We start from the raw sequence: 15,495 nt of genomic DNA, 5'->3' as shown, positions 1-15,495 counted from the left end.
CGGCAGAAAGGGCGGGAGCGCGGGGCCGTGAGGGCACCAAGGTCAAGGGGGAGGGCGGGCCGCGTCCCGGTCCCTTCGAGCGGTGCCGCGGACCTCGGCGGAACCCTGCGCGCCCGATCTCGGCCGCCGAGTTCTCCCACTTCCAGCCGGGCGACCTTGGTTTGCGAGACTTCCTAGAGCCCAATTTCCTCTTTTGGGAGAACGGAGTGCGCGAAGCTACCGATGCTGGGATGGGGCGCTCCGGGACGAGAGACTGCGGCCTCATGGGGCGGAGAGGGGAGGTCTCCGGCCCCTCGGCCGCGGGGTTCCGGCTGCCGGCGCTGCTCAGGAGGAGACTATGGTCGCACCCGGCTCCGGCAGCCGTCCGCCCGGCCCTGGCTCGCGCGGGTTCTAAAATGAGGACAAAGCCCGCCCGGATTTAGCGTGCGCGCGCCGCTTCGGCCAATGGGGCCCCGGCGCGGGGTTGAGTGACGGGCAAGCGCAGCCAATGAGCACGCGCCTTGTTGCGAGGTGCGCCCGGCCCCGGCATTATAAAGAGCGCCACGAGTCGGCATTGTCAGGCGGCGGCACCGCGCGGGTTCCGGCGAGCCTGTTGGTCGGTGGGCTCCGTGCGGCGCGGCGGCGAAGGAGGGCGCGAGGTCGCGGCGGCTCCGTCGGCGGACGGAGGCGAGGCGCGGCAGCGCGGGCGTGAGCGCGGCCGAGCCCGCGGCGCCTTTCCGGCGGGTGGGGACGAGCGGGCCCCGCGGCGTCATCGGCGGCGAGGTGAGCGGCCGGGCCCGCGGGCGGCGGGCGGGGGGAAGCCTGGGCGGGAGCCGCGCGGGCCTGACGCGCTAGGGCCACTCGTTGCAGGAGCCGCCGCGCCCCGGCCTAGCATGTCGGAAGCGGGTGAGGAGCAGCCCATGGAGACCACGGGCGCCACCGAGAACGGACACGAGGCCGCCCCCGAAGGCGAGTCGCCGGCGGGGGCCGGCACCGGGGCCGCGGCGAGCGCTGGAGGCGGGAGCTCGGCGCCCCCGGCCGGCAACCAGAATGGTGCCGAGGGTGACCAGATCAACGCCAGCAAGAACGAGGAGGACGCGGGGTAGGTTCGGTCGCGGGCCGACCCGGGCGCCGCCTTTGTTCCGGGGCCGCCTTTTGTTGGCGCCACGCGGCGGGGGGAGGGGCGGGCGGGCGGCCGGGGCCTGCTCGCGGCCCGCCGCCCTGCCCCTCCGCGCCAGCCGCCCGTCGCGCCGCCGCTAGCGCCGGAGTTTGCAGGAGTTTGTTGGGTCGACTTTGGCGCCGCCCTAGGGCCGCTCGCGCGGGGCCGGGGGGCGGGCGGCCGGGAAGGGGGAGTGCGCTCGGACCTGGGGCCGAGCCGGCCTAGGGCTCCGCGGGGCTGCGTGGGCGGAGTTGGCGCGCGCCCCGGCCGTGGCCCTCCCCCCGCCCCCCACTTCGCGGAGGGCGGAGTCACGGTCTGAACGCGGTCTCAGGCCCCCGGAAGCCCGAGTTCCTGGAGAGCGAGCTCTCAGGGGGCGGTGAGGACGGGCCGGGCCGGCGGCCTTCTGTCTTGACTTGCTTGTTAGGCGGATGACTTCCAGTTGTGAAGGTTCCGGGCTTCTGCCCCAGGCCGCGGTGCCCTCCCTTCCGCCGCCCCGTCTGGGACTGCACCGCCTAGAGCTTCTCGTGGCTCAGGGCTGTGTGGGAGGGGAGTCAAGATTGGTTGACACTTCCCCAACGTAGGCCCCTCGGGGGCTCTCAGGGCAGACCCGCGTTCGGGATGGCGGCTTTGCTTACCCGCTAGCACTGAAGGTGGTGGTGTCAGGGCCGGTCCCAACATCACAGCGCTGTTGTAAGGCTCGTTGGCACGTGTGTCTTTACCATTTCAGAAAAATGTTCGTTGGTGGCCTGAGCTGGGATACCAGCAAAAAAGACCTAAAGGATTACTTTACCAAATTTGGAGAGGTCGTTGATTGTACAATAAAAATGGATCCCAACACTGGCCGGTCAAGAGGGTTTGGGTTTATCCTCTTCAAAGATGCAGCCAGTGTGGAGAAGGTAAGCTGGGCGCTTGATGTCAGCGGCATGAAGTTTGTTCTAGCATAGGGTTCTGAGAGCGCGATAAGTTTGCGTGTTCTGTAGGTGCTTGAGGGCTTTGGGAAAAGCAGAGGTGAGGAACTCTGTTTTGTTTTTGAGGGGATTAAAAAATACAAATTAAGTGGGCCCAGGAAGATTATAGTTGGTGTTTATTGCTTTTTTGGTGTCACTTCTGGGCACTGATTAAAGCAGATCCTTTATCCTGAGGACTAGAATAGAGTCCAAGGTTGCTATGAATGAACTAGGTATTTTAGGTCTGTTACAGAAAACAAAACAAAGGCCCAGAAGTATAAGTAGAAAGAGCTCAGAGCCAGAAAGGGCTGGATTCCAACCCTAGCAGCCCACCTCCAGCCTGCCTCACTGCTGCTTAACTTGTGAAAGAGAGGCTTTAAACTGAGCCCATGCTCTCTGGGAAAGCAGTGGGGTGGGGGGGAGTTGGGGGAGGTGTCTAGGGGCTCAGATAAGCTAGCTGTACTTGGAAGTTTGGAGATGAAGTTGTGTTGCTAAGTCACGTAGGAGTGGAGTATGGGGGCCGGGTCAAACACTTCGTGTACCAGTGTTGGGGTCTTCATGGCTCAAAGAGAAGGGGCTTGTTGAAGGTGGTGCTGTTGAGTTTGAAGCTCATTTTCTTCTGTTGGGACAGGTCCTAGACCAGAAGGAACACAGGCTGGATGGCCGTGTCATTGATCCCAAAAAGGCCATGGCCATGAAGAAGGACCCCGTAAAGAAAATTTTTGTGGGGGGTCTGAATCCTGAAGCCACTGAGGAGAAGATCAGGGAGTACTTTCGAGAGTTCGGGGAGGTGAGTGTGGAACCCTGGGAGTTGCCTGCTGATGGCCCTGAGGTTGCTCTCCCTGGTCCTAGGCAGCCTTGGCTGGCTATAGCTCTCTCTGAGGCTTTTTCATTCTGGCCTTCTTGGGTCTTTTCTCCTCAGAGTTCCCTGTAGGCCCTGGGGGTGGGAAGAGGCATTGGTTCTGAGCTTTGCCTATGTTTACAGATTGAGGCCATTGAGCTTCCAATGGATCCAAAGTTGAACAAAAGACGAGGTTTTGTTTTCATCACTTTTAAAGAAGAGGAACCTGTGAAGAAAGTTCTGGAGAAAAAGTTCCATACCATCAGTGGCAGTAAGGTAAGGTGTCTCCAGCTCTGTATCTGGCCTTCTGTTGGTGGAGAGCTGGCTCTTACAGGTGTGCCTCAGGAGTTGGGCTACCTCTCCGGGGCAGTCTGACCCTGCTGGCTGTTTGCAGTGCCTGCTATTCAGATTGGGGCAGATGATCCCGTCCTTCAGGGAGTTCTGGGCTGGTAGACTTGGCAGAAACCCAGGATGTGTGGGAGGCAGGAGAAAGGGTCTTTTCTCTGGGCTAGAATATGTTCAGTAGCCCCTTTGATTCCTGACTGAAAGCTAGAGGTCGTGGTGTTGAGTCCAAGGTGAATATGGCCTGCACTAAGTCTCAGAAGATTCTAGAACTTCTGTCATTCATGGGTTTGTTTCCTTTGGGTAAAGTTGTTCCTCCTGTGGAGCTTTTTCCTCTCTCCTGTCACAGCCAGATCTTTTGCTTCCACCTGCTCTGGCTCTGGATGTTGGTTTAGTCTGTTCCCACCTCAGATGAGGGTTCTTCCAAAGCTCCCAGGTTTTAGTCCGCGTGTGTCCGTGGTCAGTTTTGCCTAAGAGAGCGGTGCCTCACGGTGAGAAGTGCCAGCTCTTCCCTCTGAACTCTGGCCAGTAGTAGGGTGGGGGGGTGTCGGGGTGTCTTTCGGTTCAGGTGTTCTCCAGGAGTCGGAGGAGGCAGTTGAGGGTGTGGCTGGCTGGCTGGGTGTGGCAGGTCTGAGCCCAGCGGCAGCCAGATAAGGTGGGACAGGTAGGGGGAGGGGCTTCTGGAAGTCTTAATCCTAGCTGGGATGCAGGATTGGGCCCTTAAATTTTACGTCAAATGAGTTGAAGTCTAGGTGCAGCAGCTGGGTGAGGGCTGTTCCCCTAGACGGTGAGTGACATCCCCCGCCCCCCGCGCAATGTGAAATGGCAGGAAGTACCTGTAAGGTAGTCAGTTGCTACTGGTGGTGGGTTTTGAAATAAATGTATTCAGCATTTTTAATTAAACAGAAGACATCAGATGGAATCACTTGGGGAAGGTTTCCCGGTTTGTTAGGGTATGCTTGGATGGTGACACATTGTAGAAAACGGTATTTTATAGGTCGTATTTAGGAGAGTGTATGTGCAAAGGGTACTTCCTCTAAAAAGTAAACTTCTGATTGACTTGGGCAGGAACACTGGGTGGGAGGCTCTGACCCTGATCCCATCCGCAGTGGGCAGATTTTTGAGCAAAAAGGAAACTCTTTGGCTCCTCAGAGGACACAGACATCTGGCCCTTCCCACCAACAGGCCAGTGGTTGGGAGAGGGGAGGGGAGAGCAGCGAGGCCCCGCCCTGAGGCTCAGTGGCTTCCTTCCTCAAAGCCAGAGGTCAGGGGCGCAGCCTCAGCCTGTTGGGAGTGGGATGCTTCATTTCTTCTGTAAAGGAAAGAAAAAAAAAAATTAGAAAGTTTCCCCCCACTTCTTTCTCTCTAAGGCCCCTGATCTGAGAAGCCAGCTTTGAGGCCTCTTTCCCAGGAGGATGGGGCTGGCCTCAGAGCTGCCCCCAGGTGTGGGATCAGGCTATGCTGGGTTGGTCTCGGCTGGGTTGGTCTCGGCCTCGGCCTCAGGCTTGCTGTGCCTCCTCCCAGTTGTTTGATCCGGGCTGCCATCAGCAGGCCTGGAATTACAGCTGTCACCCCAGTAAGTTCTCTGGGGAAAGGTTTTGGCCCAAAGGCCCTAGTGAGTCCTGATCCAGAGATTTTAGTTGTGGTCCCGAGAGTTTTTAGCCCAAATGTGGCTTCCACTTAAGCATGTTTCATTTTGAATTTTTTAATAAAAGATTGATTTTATTTTAGAGACTGAGTGCACACGCGTGTTGGGGGGAGGGAGAAACTTTAGCAGATTTCGCTCCGCAGGTAGCCCCATGCAGGACTCAATTGCCTGACCCTGAGATCATAACCTGAGCCCAAAGCAAGAGTCGGGACGCTTCACCTGCGTCCCCCAGGTGCCCCAGGCAGATTTTATATTGAGCATTTAGTCCCCACGGGCCATCTGAGTCTCCATCAGCAAAGGTCTTTGTCCATGGCCCTGTCCCAAGCTTGTCGTAGCGGTCTGACCCATTGTCATCTCTTCTGGCAGTGTGAGATCAAGGTGGCCCAGCCCAAAGAAGTCTATCAGCAGCAGCAGTACGGCTCTGGGGGCCGTGGGAACCGCAGCCGAGGGAACCGAGGCAGCGGCGGCGGTGGCGGCAGCGGAGGTGAGTGGAACCTGGCTGAGCAAAGACGGGGCCCTGCCTGCATGGAGCCCCCGTGCCTGTCTGGGGGAGTTCTCGCTGGCCTCCGGCGTTTGGTGCACCAGGCCGGGCGGGTCATGTTGGCGCCGCTGTGGCTGCTGCTTGGTGTGGAAGAGCCTGGCTCTTGTGGCCTGGGGCCCCAGGGCAGAGGGGCTTTTGCATTGCAGTCAGGGTGCGGGGGTGGCCGGCTTGGGGGGCGCGCTGGGCTGGGTGGCGGGCCTGAGTCTCGGTATACCCGTGGGCGGGTGGGCAGAAGGTAGGGCAGGGCTGTGCCGGGCGCTTTACCTCCTTCTGTCCAGGCCCCTCGGACTCCAAAGCCTGAATGTCCTCCTTTTTAGAGCCGAGCTGCCAGGGAGTGTGGGGGTGAGGAGAGGGAGATGTGAGAGAGTGAGCTCCCGCTTATTTGCCCCAAGTGCAGTTAGCCGGCAGGGCCCTCTTGGCCCTCAGAGCCCCAGCTTGGGCCTCAGATGCAGGGCGGGGTCCAGGGCCGCTGACACCAGGCAGCAGCCCCCTGGTTTCTACCTGAGTTACCATAGTGAGCCCGCCACCCGAAGGGCAGGATTTCCTCCATCCTCGCTCCTGCGTGTGCTAAATGGTCCCTGGGCCCCTGGGCCCTGCTCCCCCCACAGGTCAGAGTCAGAGTTGGAATCAGGGCTACGGCAGCTACTGGAACCAGGGCTACGGCTACCAGCAGGGCTACGGGCCCGGCTATGGCGGCTACGACTACTCGCCCTATGGCTATTACGGCTACGGCCCCGGCTACGACTACAGTAAGTAGGAGAGAGGGAGGCCCTGGCCGCTCACCCCCAACCCTGGGAGGCAGGACAGACAGTGCAGGGGCCACTGGCAGCAGGGGCTTTGGAGTCGGACAGGCTGGGCTTGGGGGCCCGGCGCGGCCACCATGGGAAGAGGCACTTGAGCCTCTGGGCCTCAGGAAGGCGGGGCGCGGCCCCCTCTGTGCTGGCCAGGGGTGCGGGCTCCTGTGTGGCGGTACAGCAGGCGCCTGGCTCTGGGAGGGCTCGGGCAGACGGCATTGCGACCCATGCATGGCCTTCTCGTCCCCAGGTCAGGGTGGCACGAACTACGGGAAGAGCCAGCGCCGCGGCGGCCACCAGAACAACTACAAGCCGTACTGAGGCCGCGGCCGGACGCCCACCCGCACACGCTCTGTCCGGATCTCGAGTGAACACAATTATGTACCAAATTTAACCTGGCGTACTTTCTATGGCCTGTCCCATGTGCATCTTATTTAAAAATCTCCCCCTTGGAAATCACTCTCCTGTTGACTATTTCCAGAGCTCTAGTTGTCGTAGGCAGCGTGTGGGGGTCTCTGAGGCCAGGGCGGCGTTGGAGGGCTAGTTTTAGGCCCAGGTCCCCCAGGGCCGGCTGGGAGGGTCCGCTGCCCGCCACTGCCCGCAGCCTGGACCTGTGGACCCTGGTTGTAAAGAGTAAACTGTATCTTAGGAAACCAGTGTCACCTTTTTTTCACCTTTTAATTTTATATTATTTGTGTCATACATTTCCTGTTAATGGAAGTGTTAATTTTACTGTACTTTTTGGTACCTTTTGGGAATCTAATGTATTGTAAGGTATTTTACACGTGTCCTGATTTTGCCACGACCTGGATATTGAAGCTATCCAAGCTTTTGAAATAAAAATTTAAAAACCCCCAAAGCCTGGGTGAGTGTGGGGCATGCTGTGAAGAACGGGGAAGGGCCAGGCACTCCTGAACCTTCGAAGCTTTAGTGCGTCCATGACCGGACAGCAGTCCTGGCAGGTGGAGCCTGGACGCCGGGCACTGCTGGGGCGCTGCTTGTAAGGATGGGGCCTGCCTAGGACTTGAGCCCTTTTAGAGGAAGTTTTAAAGGACTTCTGACTGGAGGCAGCTTCAAGGGGGTGAAGGAGGTACCGTGAGGGGTGCTGCTCCCAGAGCAATGGGGGCTGCGGCAGCTGCAGACTCCAGTCTCTCCTGGGCACCCAGAAGTGGGACTTGGTCTCCTAGCGGAGGACAGTGGGAATGTACCCAGGAAGGCAGTATCTTAGGGGCCAGCTGGACTGGACACAAAGTGCCCCCTCCTGGGTGGCCCAGAACAGTTTTGGCCCCTGTGGCAGAGTTGAGCTGCTGGCTGGACTGGGGCGCCCCAGGGCTGGTGGTTGAGCCCTCAGACTAGCAAAGACTTGTTTTCCATTCCTTCTAGAAGGAGAACTGGCTTGGGGAGGAAGGCGCTAGTCCTGCCTTCCCCCGCAGCTATGGCGAGATGTTTCTGAAGAAAACCTGGTGAGGAGCGAGGTTTGGCTTGCTGAGGGTGAGGGCCATGGCCATGGGTCATGAGGAGCAAGGCCTACTCACCCAAGGAAGGAGGACGCGAGTGCCAGGGCAGATTCAGGGCTGGAGCCTCAGTGTCTCACAACTTCTCACCTTTTTTTCCATGTCTGAAAAACAGCACAGAAGCCCCCCCCCCCCCCCCAAGTGCTTAGCCTTTCTCTAGCATCCAAGCTTCTTGGACTCCTTGTCCAGCCCCTTGACCATATGCACAAACCACAGGGTCAGCAACACTCCCAAAAGGACAAAGCCAGACGTCAGTCAGGTTGCCCCAAACATTCAGGCTCAATGGCAGTCCCTCTGCTCAGGAAAGTAAAGGCAAGTCTGTGCCTGCTCAGCCTCTCCTCCCGCGGGCTCCCCGCAGACACCCTCCTTCCTCCAGGGAACCCATCTGCAGAGATGGAGGAGAGGGAGGGGTGCCTGCCAGGAGGTGGGACTTTGCCCACTGCCCACCCCTGCCCATGCAGCATAGCAGAGACCTGTCCGCTTCCGTTGTTCCAGGTGGCCTGGTGAGTGCGTTTAGGGCAGACCCCACACTGATCCACATTCCTAGGGGGCTGGAAACCTAGGGAAGAATTTCCTTTTGCACTTCATCAGTCCTGGGTACAAATCTCAGTCCAGCACCTTAGCTGCTGAGGGGGACACTAGCCTTCAAGGAAGGCACAATGTTCCCGCCACATAAATCCCTGCTGTGTCACTAGGTGATTGCCTTGCCTCGCGTCCACGCTGGTGCTACTCAGGCAGGATGGCTACTCCGGGCTCAGGAAGCCCCTCCACGCCACAGCTCCTTGTTCCCTGCGCGGTCTCGAAGACTCCTGGCTCACCGTGGAGTCTCCTTCCCAGGCATCCTGGAAGGTCCTCGCTCCTGGCCGCAGGTGGGGCTCAAGAGACCTGGTCAGCTGCTCCTTGGGCCCCCAGCTCACCTGTCAGGATGGTATCCATCTTTGCCACCACGTGTCGCGCGTTGTCCTCACTGAAGCACATTGGGGGTTTAAATTTCAGGACGTTCCGCCCAGGGCCGTCTGTGCTCAGCAAAATGTAGCTCTCTTTCAGCCTGTGAGGATAGGACACGGCAAGGCCCTGTGGCCCAGCAGCCAGGGAACCCTTCACAGAGCCTCAAAATCTGTCCTGGCTTCAGCCAACCGGCCCCTGGGAGCCCCACCCCAGTCCAGGTCCCGCAGGGACACAGCACTGGCCACCTCCTCCCGAACTGCCTGCCTGCCTGTCCTTGTTCACCCAGCACTAAGGGCTCCTGTGTGGGGTGCCCTGCACCTGGCCCTGAGCCCGCCACCCTCCATCCCCACCCCTACCCCACGCAGGGGCCTCCACTCATCCAGCCCTGGAGTCCCGGCCTGAGCCAAAACAGGCCGCGGCTAGGCCGTGGCCAGCCAGCATTCCTGCACCGCACCGATGCTGCCGGGCTGGTACAGCGAACCCCTGTGCCCCCTCCCTGGCTCCAGGGACTTCTCTGCCAGCCCCGGTTCTGCTTCCTGCCCCCGAGTCATCTGGACATCTCAGAGGACTCCGCAGTTTTCATTTCCAGTTCTTTCTAGGAAGATAGCTTCACCTCCTTAATAGTAGTGGTACCTAAGGACATTAACAGTCCACGTTTGCACTTCAACCTGGGAAGGTCCCTTGACCAGAAAGAAAGGGTCTGAGGTGATTGTATTTACATTCTGACCCAGACTTCCATTCTCTCTCATTTATTCCCTGGGGCAGGGGTGGGGTCCTCCAGATGCCCTCACCCAGACAAGGAGCAGGAAGCCTGTCCGTACCAAAGAAAACCGGCTGCTGTGCCCACGGGGAGCCCCAAGTCTGGCTCTGCCACGGGCCCTGGCATGGCCGTGAAAGTAGCGGCTTCCCGCCAGCCGGGCGCTGTGGGATGTGGCGTTATGGTCTCTGAGCCCCTGTGGCGCTCGCATCCTCTGCTGGGAACGGCCCACACCCATCCGAGGCCCTGCCGCCAGGCACTGGCCACCAAGCGGACCTGGCCACTTTATCAGTGTGTGGTGTCGGGGTGGGGGTACCCAGAAGGGGGGCCCCTTCCCCGCTCTGGCCCCGATGCCAACTCCTGCAGGCAGCCCTCTGTGGCCCTGAGGGCCCAGGGACACAGTGGCAATGGCAAAAGCAGGACAGCAGCTCCTTCCCAGTCAGGGGACGTTGCAGAGGCAACTCGGTTCGAGAAATAGTACCTGGACACCACGTAGTTCGCCTCCTCAGTTGCTGGTGTCCTGGTCGCTGTGTCTTTGATCAGGTCCACACCAATAAAGAGCCCGATGCCCCTGGAACGGAAAGGCGACATCTTAGGAAGCCAGGCCGGAAGGGCCGTGGGCCCTTGCTCTCCCCCTCTGGCTGGGCCTGCCCAAAGCACCAGTCCTGTGCCTCCGCTTCCTGGGGAGCCTGAGGGCTGCACAACCCTCGGAGGGTGGAGGGTGGTGACCCAGTGCCAGAAAGTGACTTTGAGGAGAGGGGCCCCAGCTGTGACAGAGGAAAAGTCGGGGGCCAGGGCCGTCTGCCCCTGGTATCTCCTTCCCTAGAAGCGCCATCTCGGGCAGCAGCACCCCTCAGAGCTTTAGTTCCTCCTCTGTGGAGAGAAAAGTCCCCACCACCCTGGGTGACAATGAGGTGATGAAACCATGCTTGGCCCCGGGCTGGTGTTCAGTTAGCAGGTAAGGAGTGCTGCCCAAGCCTACCTGATGTCCCCGATGATGGGATGCTTGGCTTTCTGCTGTTGGAGGAGCTCCATGAGGACACTTCCCACAGAGGCAGCATGAGCCCACAGCTGCTCCTTCTCTAGAACGTCCAGGACGGCCAGGCCCACGGCGCAGGACACCGGGCTGCCCCCAAACTGAGTCAGGGGACAAAGGGCGGGTCAGAGGCCCAGAGAAGTGGGCCCTGCTCCAGGAACGTGAGGGCTGCAGAAGGCCACACACATTCCAAGGGCAGTGACAGGCACAGGCCTGAAGCCCACAGAACTCCGAGTACTTGGGGATAGACGGGGTTCTCCCGAAGCCCCCACGGGCTATCCTCTCGCCTTTCCCAGTGCCAATGTGACTGGGACTCAGGGAAGCCACCCCAAGGGGTATAGAAAGAGCCTCAAGAGGCAGAATTGGAGGAGAGGGTGTACTGTGCATTCCTACAGAGCTGCCTTCCGCTGAGAGGCTATAAGGTTGGGGGGGCGGCGGGGGGAGATGTCCCCTCCGGACACCTGGGAGCTCTGGTACCCTTCCTCCCGCGGACCCTGCAGGTGTCCAAAGGGGGACCTGTGTCACAGAGAGGAAAGAGTAAGGGTGTCTCTTGCAGACCATCTTTTTAATTTTTTAAAACTATATTTAAAAAGAAAACTTCACTGAAGTAGAGTTTACATACAATAAGCTGCAAATATCTACAGCGAGCGCATATAGTTCAGTGTGATGAGACAAATACGTATACCCGTGGTGCCCCCACCACAATGAAGAGACAGGACATTTCCATCCCGTCCCAAAGATCCTTGTGCCCCTCCACTGCTGGCTCAGGCGACCACTGACCTGCTTTCTGTCACCACAGTTTTGCTGTTTCTGGAATGTTCTCTCTTGTGCCTAGGTGCTTCTGCTCAGCATGTTTTTGTGATTTCCCATCTTGTCCTGTGTCTCAGTAGCATGTTCCTATTACTGGTGCATGGAATCCCACTGTACGGACACACCATTCTTTGTTTCTCTAATCTCCTGTTAATGGTCCCTTGGATTCTTTTGATTTTTGGCTATTACGAATAAAGCTGTTTAAGAATATTTATAACAAATCTTGGTGTGAACAGATGTCCTCATTTCTCCTGGGTAAATATCTAGGAGTGGAATTGCTGGGTTGTAATCATAAATGCAGACTTGGCTTCATAAAAAACTGAAACTTTCCCAAGGTGCTTGTATCGTGTTATGTTCCCACCACTAGCCTACAAAATTCCAGGAGAGCTCCCATCCTCAAAATGATTTGGAATTGTCAGTCTTTTTAACTGTAGCCATCCTAGCAGGTGTCTGGTTGTGTCCTGTAGATCATCTTCAAACTGGGTGAGCAGAGCCCCGTATCTGAGATCATAAAAAGCTTCTGAGGGGATTCCGCCATCAGGCAGATTTCTGACATGTCCAGATTATGCGTGGAATGGACACACAGGATGGACTGAGGCTACTTACTGTATAATACCATGAACTTGTTAAAAGGTGGAGTGTAGGTATTAATAGCATCTTTTGTTTAACCCACTGAGCCACCTAGGCGCCTCAATAGCATCTTTTGTTTAGAATCATGACATGGCCAAGGCAATGAATGCCGAACTACCACAGTAGGTAGGTCGTTGTCCCAGGACCACCCCAGAGGAGCAACAGGAAGAAAATGAACAAGTTCTGACAGAGTCCTGGGAATCCAGAAGGTCATGTCTACATAGAGGGATATGTGTACGCCCTGTGCCTTATGCATGATTGGGAAGGACCTGAAAAGCTCTAAGCTCTGGCCATTGGCTGCCTTGAGGCTCCGCAGAAGGAGGAAGGAAAGGCTGAGACAGAGCTGTAAGCTGCTGGGCTGAGTAGTCAAGGCATGGAGCCTTCTATCTCACACACATGGGACCACTTGTCAAAGGCATCGAAGGAGCTATCTGTCCCATCACGAGATGATCACTAAGCCAAACTAGCAAAGACTACAAACTTTACACAGTTCAGAAAAGGCACTATACAAACAATAATAAAAACACCATACGGAGGGAATACGATTTCTAAAGCTGACAGAATATATTACTTAACATGTCCAGTTTCAAGAGAAAATCATGAAACTTCCAAGGAAAGAAGAAAGCATGACCCATATATGGGGGTGAGGAACAGTCCCATAGACACTGTCCCCGAGGAAGCGGAGATAGCGATCCTCTTAGACAAAGACATTAAATCAGATGTTATGCTTGTATTAAAACAACTAAATGAAACCATATTGCAAGAACTCAAAAGCAAAGCATGAAGACATTGTCTCAGCAAACATGAATGTCACTGAAGAGAAATTTTAAAAAAGAACTACAGAGAAATTCTGGAGTTGAGAAGCACAGTAACTGTAATGAAAAATTCACCAGACAGGCTCAACAACAGATTTGGGCAAACAGATGAAGGAATCAGCAAATTTGAAGATAATGTCAACTGAGACTGTCCAGTCTGAAAACCAGAAAGAGGAAATGAATAGAGCTTTGACAGCCTGTGGGACACAATGAAGCAAACCAACATCTGCATATTGGGGGGGGGGTCCCAGAGGAGAGGAGAGGGAAAGACACCCAAAGACAAAGAGGGTGGGAGAAATGGTTAAAAGTGGTCAAAAGGCAACACATTTCCAGTTATAAAATAAGTAGGTCATGGGGATGTAATGAACAGCATGGTGACTACAGTTAGTAATATTGTATTATATATTTGAAAGTTGCTAAGACAGACCTTTTTAATTTAATTAACCAACATACAGTACACAATTGGTTTCAGATGTAGAGGTAATTCACCAGCTGCATGTAACACTCAGTGCTCATCATATCATGTGCCCTACTTAATGCCCATCACCCAGTTTTCCCATCCGCCCCTGCCCCCAACAACTCTGTTTCTTAGAGTTAAGAGACTCTCATGGTTAAGAAAGATCTTCAAAGTTCTCTTCCTAAGGAAAAAAATTACTATGTGATGATGGATCCTAACTAAACCTGTGATCATTTCACAAGATACACAAACAACTGAATCATTATGTTGTGTGAGACTAATAGAATACTGTATGCCAATTATGTCTCAGTGGATAAAAGACAAACCTGCAGTAAGCAAGAGACAACAGATTTGTCTTGTGCAGGAGCTGGGCGACAAGATTAACAGCTGAGTCCTCATCAGAAACCATGAAGGCCAGACGCAGTGGGATGACATATTTTGTTTTTTTTAAAATTTGGGATGACATATTTAAAGTAATAAAAGAAAAAGACTGCCAGTCAAAAATTCTACATAAAAGCATCCTTTCAAAATGGGGAAACTAAGACAATTCCAGACAAATAAAAACTGAATGTGTCCCAAACATATACTTCACAAAAAACACTAATGGTATGTCTTCGGACTGAGATGAAAAGACACATCGGATAGGGACACCTGGGTGGCTCAGTCGATGAAGCGTCTGCCTTTGGCTCGGGTCATGATCTCAGGGTCCTGGGATCGAGTCCCGCATCGGGCTCTCTGCTCAGTGGGGAGTCTCTGCTTTTTCCTCTCCCTCTGCCTGCTTCTCCCCCTGCTTGTGCTCTCTCTCTCTGACAAATAAGTAAATAAAATCTTAAAAAAAAAGACATCAGATAATAACTCAAATCCACATGAATAAAGAGGACTGATAAAGACACAAAGAGGCTGAAAGCAGAAGGGTGGAGAAGGTACACCATGCAAACAGGAACGAGAAGAGTCAAAGTAGCCATACTAGTATCAGACATAAAAGACGTGCGGATTACAATTGCATTAGCAACAGAGAGAAACATTCCATAATGCCACGAGTCAATCTATCAAAAGGATTTGATAACCATTACAAATTCATTTGTACTTAAAAACAGAGCCTCAAAATACATAAAGCAAAAACTGACAGAAGTGGAAGCAGAAACGTACCATTCAGGGACCAAGGGAGACTTCAGTCTTTCATTTTCAGTAACTGACAAAACTATACAGGAGATCAACATGGAAACAGAGGACTTGAAGGACACTATAAGCGGACTAGACCCAACAGACATATACAGAGCACTCCAAAAGAGCAGAAAAAACACTCTTCCTAAATGCACCAATGGATCAAAGAAGTTGCAAGGAGATTTAAAAATATAGATGAATGAAAATGAAAACATACCAAAACTTACAGGATGCAGCGAAAGTAGTACTAATATGAAAATTTATGTCTGTAAACATGTATGTCAAAAAAGAAAGTTCTCAAGTGAATAATCTAACTTTCCACTTTAAGAAAACATAAAAAGAGCAATCAAATCAAAAGCAAGCAGAAGGATGGGAATCCTAAAGATTGAAGTGGAAATAAATAGAAATGCAGAAAAACAATAAAAAAGAATCAGCAAAATCAAAAGTGGGTTCTTTTTTTTTTTTTTTAAAGATTTTATTTATTTGAGAGAGAGAGAGAGAATGAGAGAGAAAGAGCATGAGAGGAGAGAGGTCATCAGGAGAAGCAGACTTCCTGCCAAGCAGGAAACCTGATGTGGGACTTGATCCTGGGACTCCAGGATCATGACCCGAGCCGAAGGCAGCTGCTTAACCAACTGAGCCACCCAGGCACCCCCAAAAGTGAGTTCTTTGAGAAGATCAATAAAATTAACAAACTTCAGCTAGATTGATCAAAATAAAGGCTCAAACATCTAAAATCAGGAATGAAAGAGGACCCATGACTACCAAACTAACAAACTTAATGAAGCCAAAAGGATTATAAGGGAATCATATGAACAAATGTACATCGACAAGTTAGATCACTAAGATGATATGCACAAAGTCCTGAAAAATAAAAAATATTGACACTGGCTCAAGAAGAAACAGAAAATCTAACAGACATATGCAAGTAAAAAGAAAAGAATAGTAATAAGAAGTTCCCACAAAGAAAAGCCTAGAACCAGATGGCTCCACTGGTGAACTCTACCACAATGTTTAAAGAAGAATTACCGCCCATCTTTTGAAAAGCCTCCCAGAAGACAGAATGGGCATAGACATTTCCTAGCTCATTCTTTGAGGCCAGCATTATACCCT

General features: G+C 54.2%; 2 protein-coding genes across 4 annotated transcripts in view; one reads left to right on the top strand and one right to left on the bottom strand.

Annotated features, from left to right (window-relative positions):
• The first annotated feature begins 591 nt into the window (after positions 1–591).
• On the top strand, positions 592–7,110 carry HNRNPAB (heterogeneous nuclear ribonucleoprotein A/B). Of its 2 annotated transcripts, XM_032842264.1 has the most exons (8): positions 592–762; positions 850–1,081; positions 1,866–2,034; positions 2,717–2,875; positions 3,071–3,202; positions 5,283–5,400; positions 6,066–6,206; positions 6,502–7,110. In XM_032842264.1, exons 2-8 carry the CDS (start codon positions 873–875, stop codon positions 6,570–6,572), a joined length of 999 nt encoding a protein of 332 aa, XP_032698155.1. In that variant the 5' UTR covers positions 592–762; positions 850–872; the 3' UTR covers positions 6,573–7,110. The 2 variants fall into 2 exon arrangements, with proteins under 2 accessions (XP_032698155.1, XP_032698156.1); XM_032842265.1 differs by lacking the exon at positions 6,066–6,206 and having other exon boundaries at positions 593–762.
• The window catches only part of PHYKPL (5-phosphohydroxy-L-lysine phospho-lyase), a 35,212-nt gene continuing 23,849 nt past the window's right edge, over positions 4,133–15,495 (bottom strand). Inside the window, exons 9-13 of one of the 2 annotated variants that reach the window (XM_032842263.1) lie at positions 10,453–10,607; positions 9,952–10,041; positions 8,683–8,813; positions 7,787–7,869; positions 4,133–4,580 (exon numbers count right to left, since the gene is read on the bottom strand). In XM_032842263.1, coding sequence (XP_032698154.1) covers positions 7,820–7,869; positions 8,683–8,813; positions 9,952–10,041; positions 10,453–10,607 — 426 coding nt within the window. In that variant the 3' untranslated portion in view covers positions 4,133–4,580; positions 7,787–7,819. Of the gene's footprint in view, positions 4,581–7,786; positions 7,870–8,682; positions 8,814–9,660; positions 10,042–10,452; positions 10,608–15,495 lie in introns of those variants that run through there. The other variant, XM_032842262.1, reaches the window with a different exon arrangement.

The sequence above is a fragment of the Lontra canadensis genome, unplaced genomic scaffold (assembly GCF_010015895.1).
Source record: "Lontra canadensis isolate GAN:19392208 unplaced genomic scaffold, GSC_riverotter_1.0 scaffold126, whole genome shotgun sequence".
In the NCBI taxonomy this organism is placed as follows: Eukaryota; Metazoa; Chordata; class Mammalia; order Carnivora; family Mustelidae; genus Lontra; species Lontra canadensis.
This window is presented reverse-complemented; position numbering and strand designations above follow the sequence as displayed.

What these genes read in the sequence shown, in the direction of transcription:
- HNRNPAB (XM_032842264.1), top strand. Translation starts at nt 873, where the DNA reads ATGTCGGAAGCGGGTGAGGAGCAGCCCATGGAGACCACGGGCGCCACC. An exon ending in ACTTTCGAGAGTTCGGGGAG is followed by an intron (nt 2,876 to 3,070) that starts GTGAGTGTGGAA and finishes CTATGTTTACAG; the next exon opens with ATTGAGGCCATTGAGCTTCC. An exon ending in CGGCGGTGGCGGCAGCGGAG is followed by an intron (nt 5,401 to 6,065) that starts GTGAGTGGAACC and finishes CTCCCCCCACAG; the next exon opens with GTCAGAGTCAGAGTTGGAAT.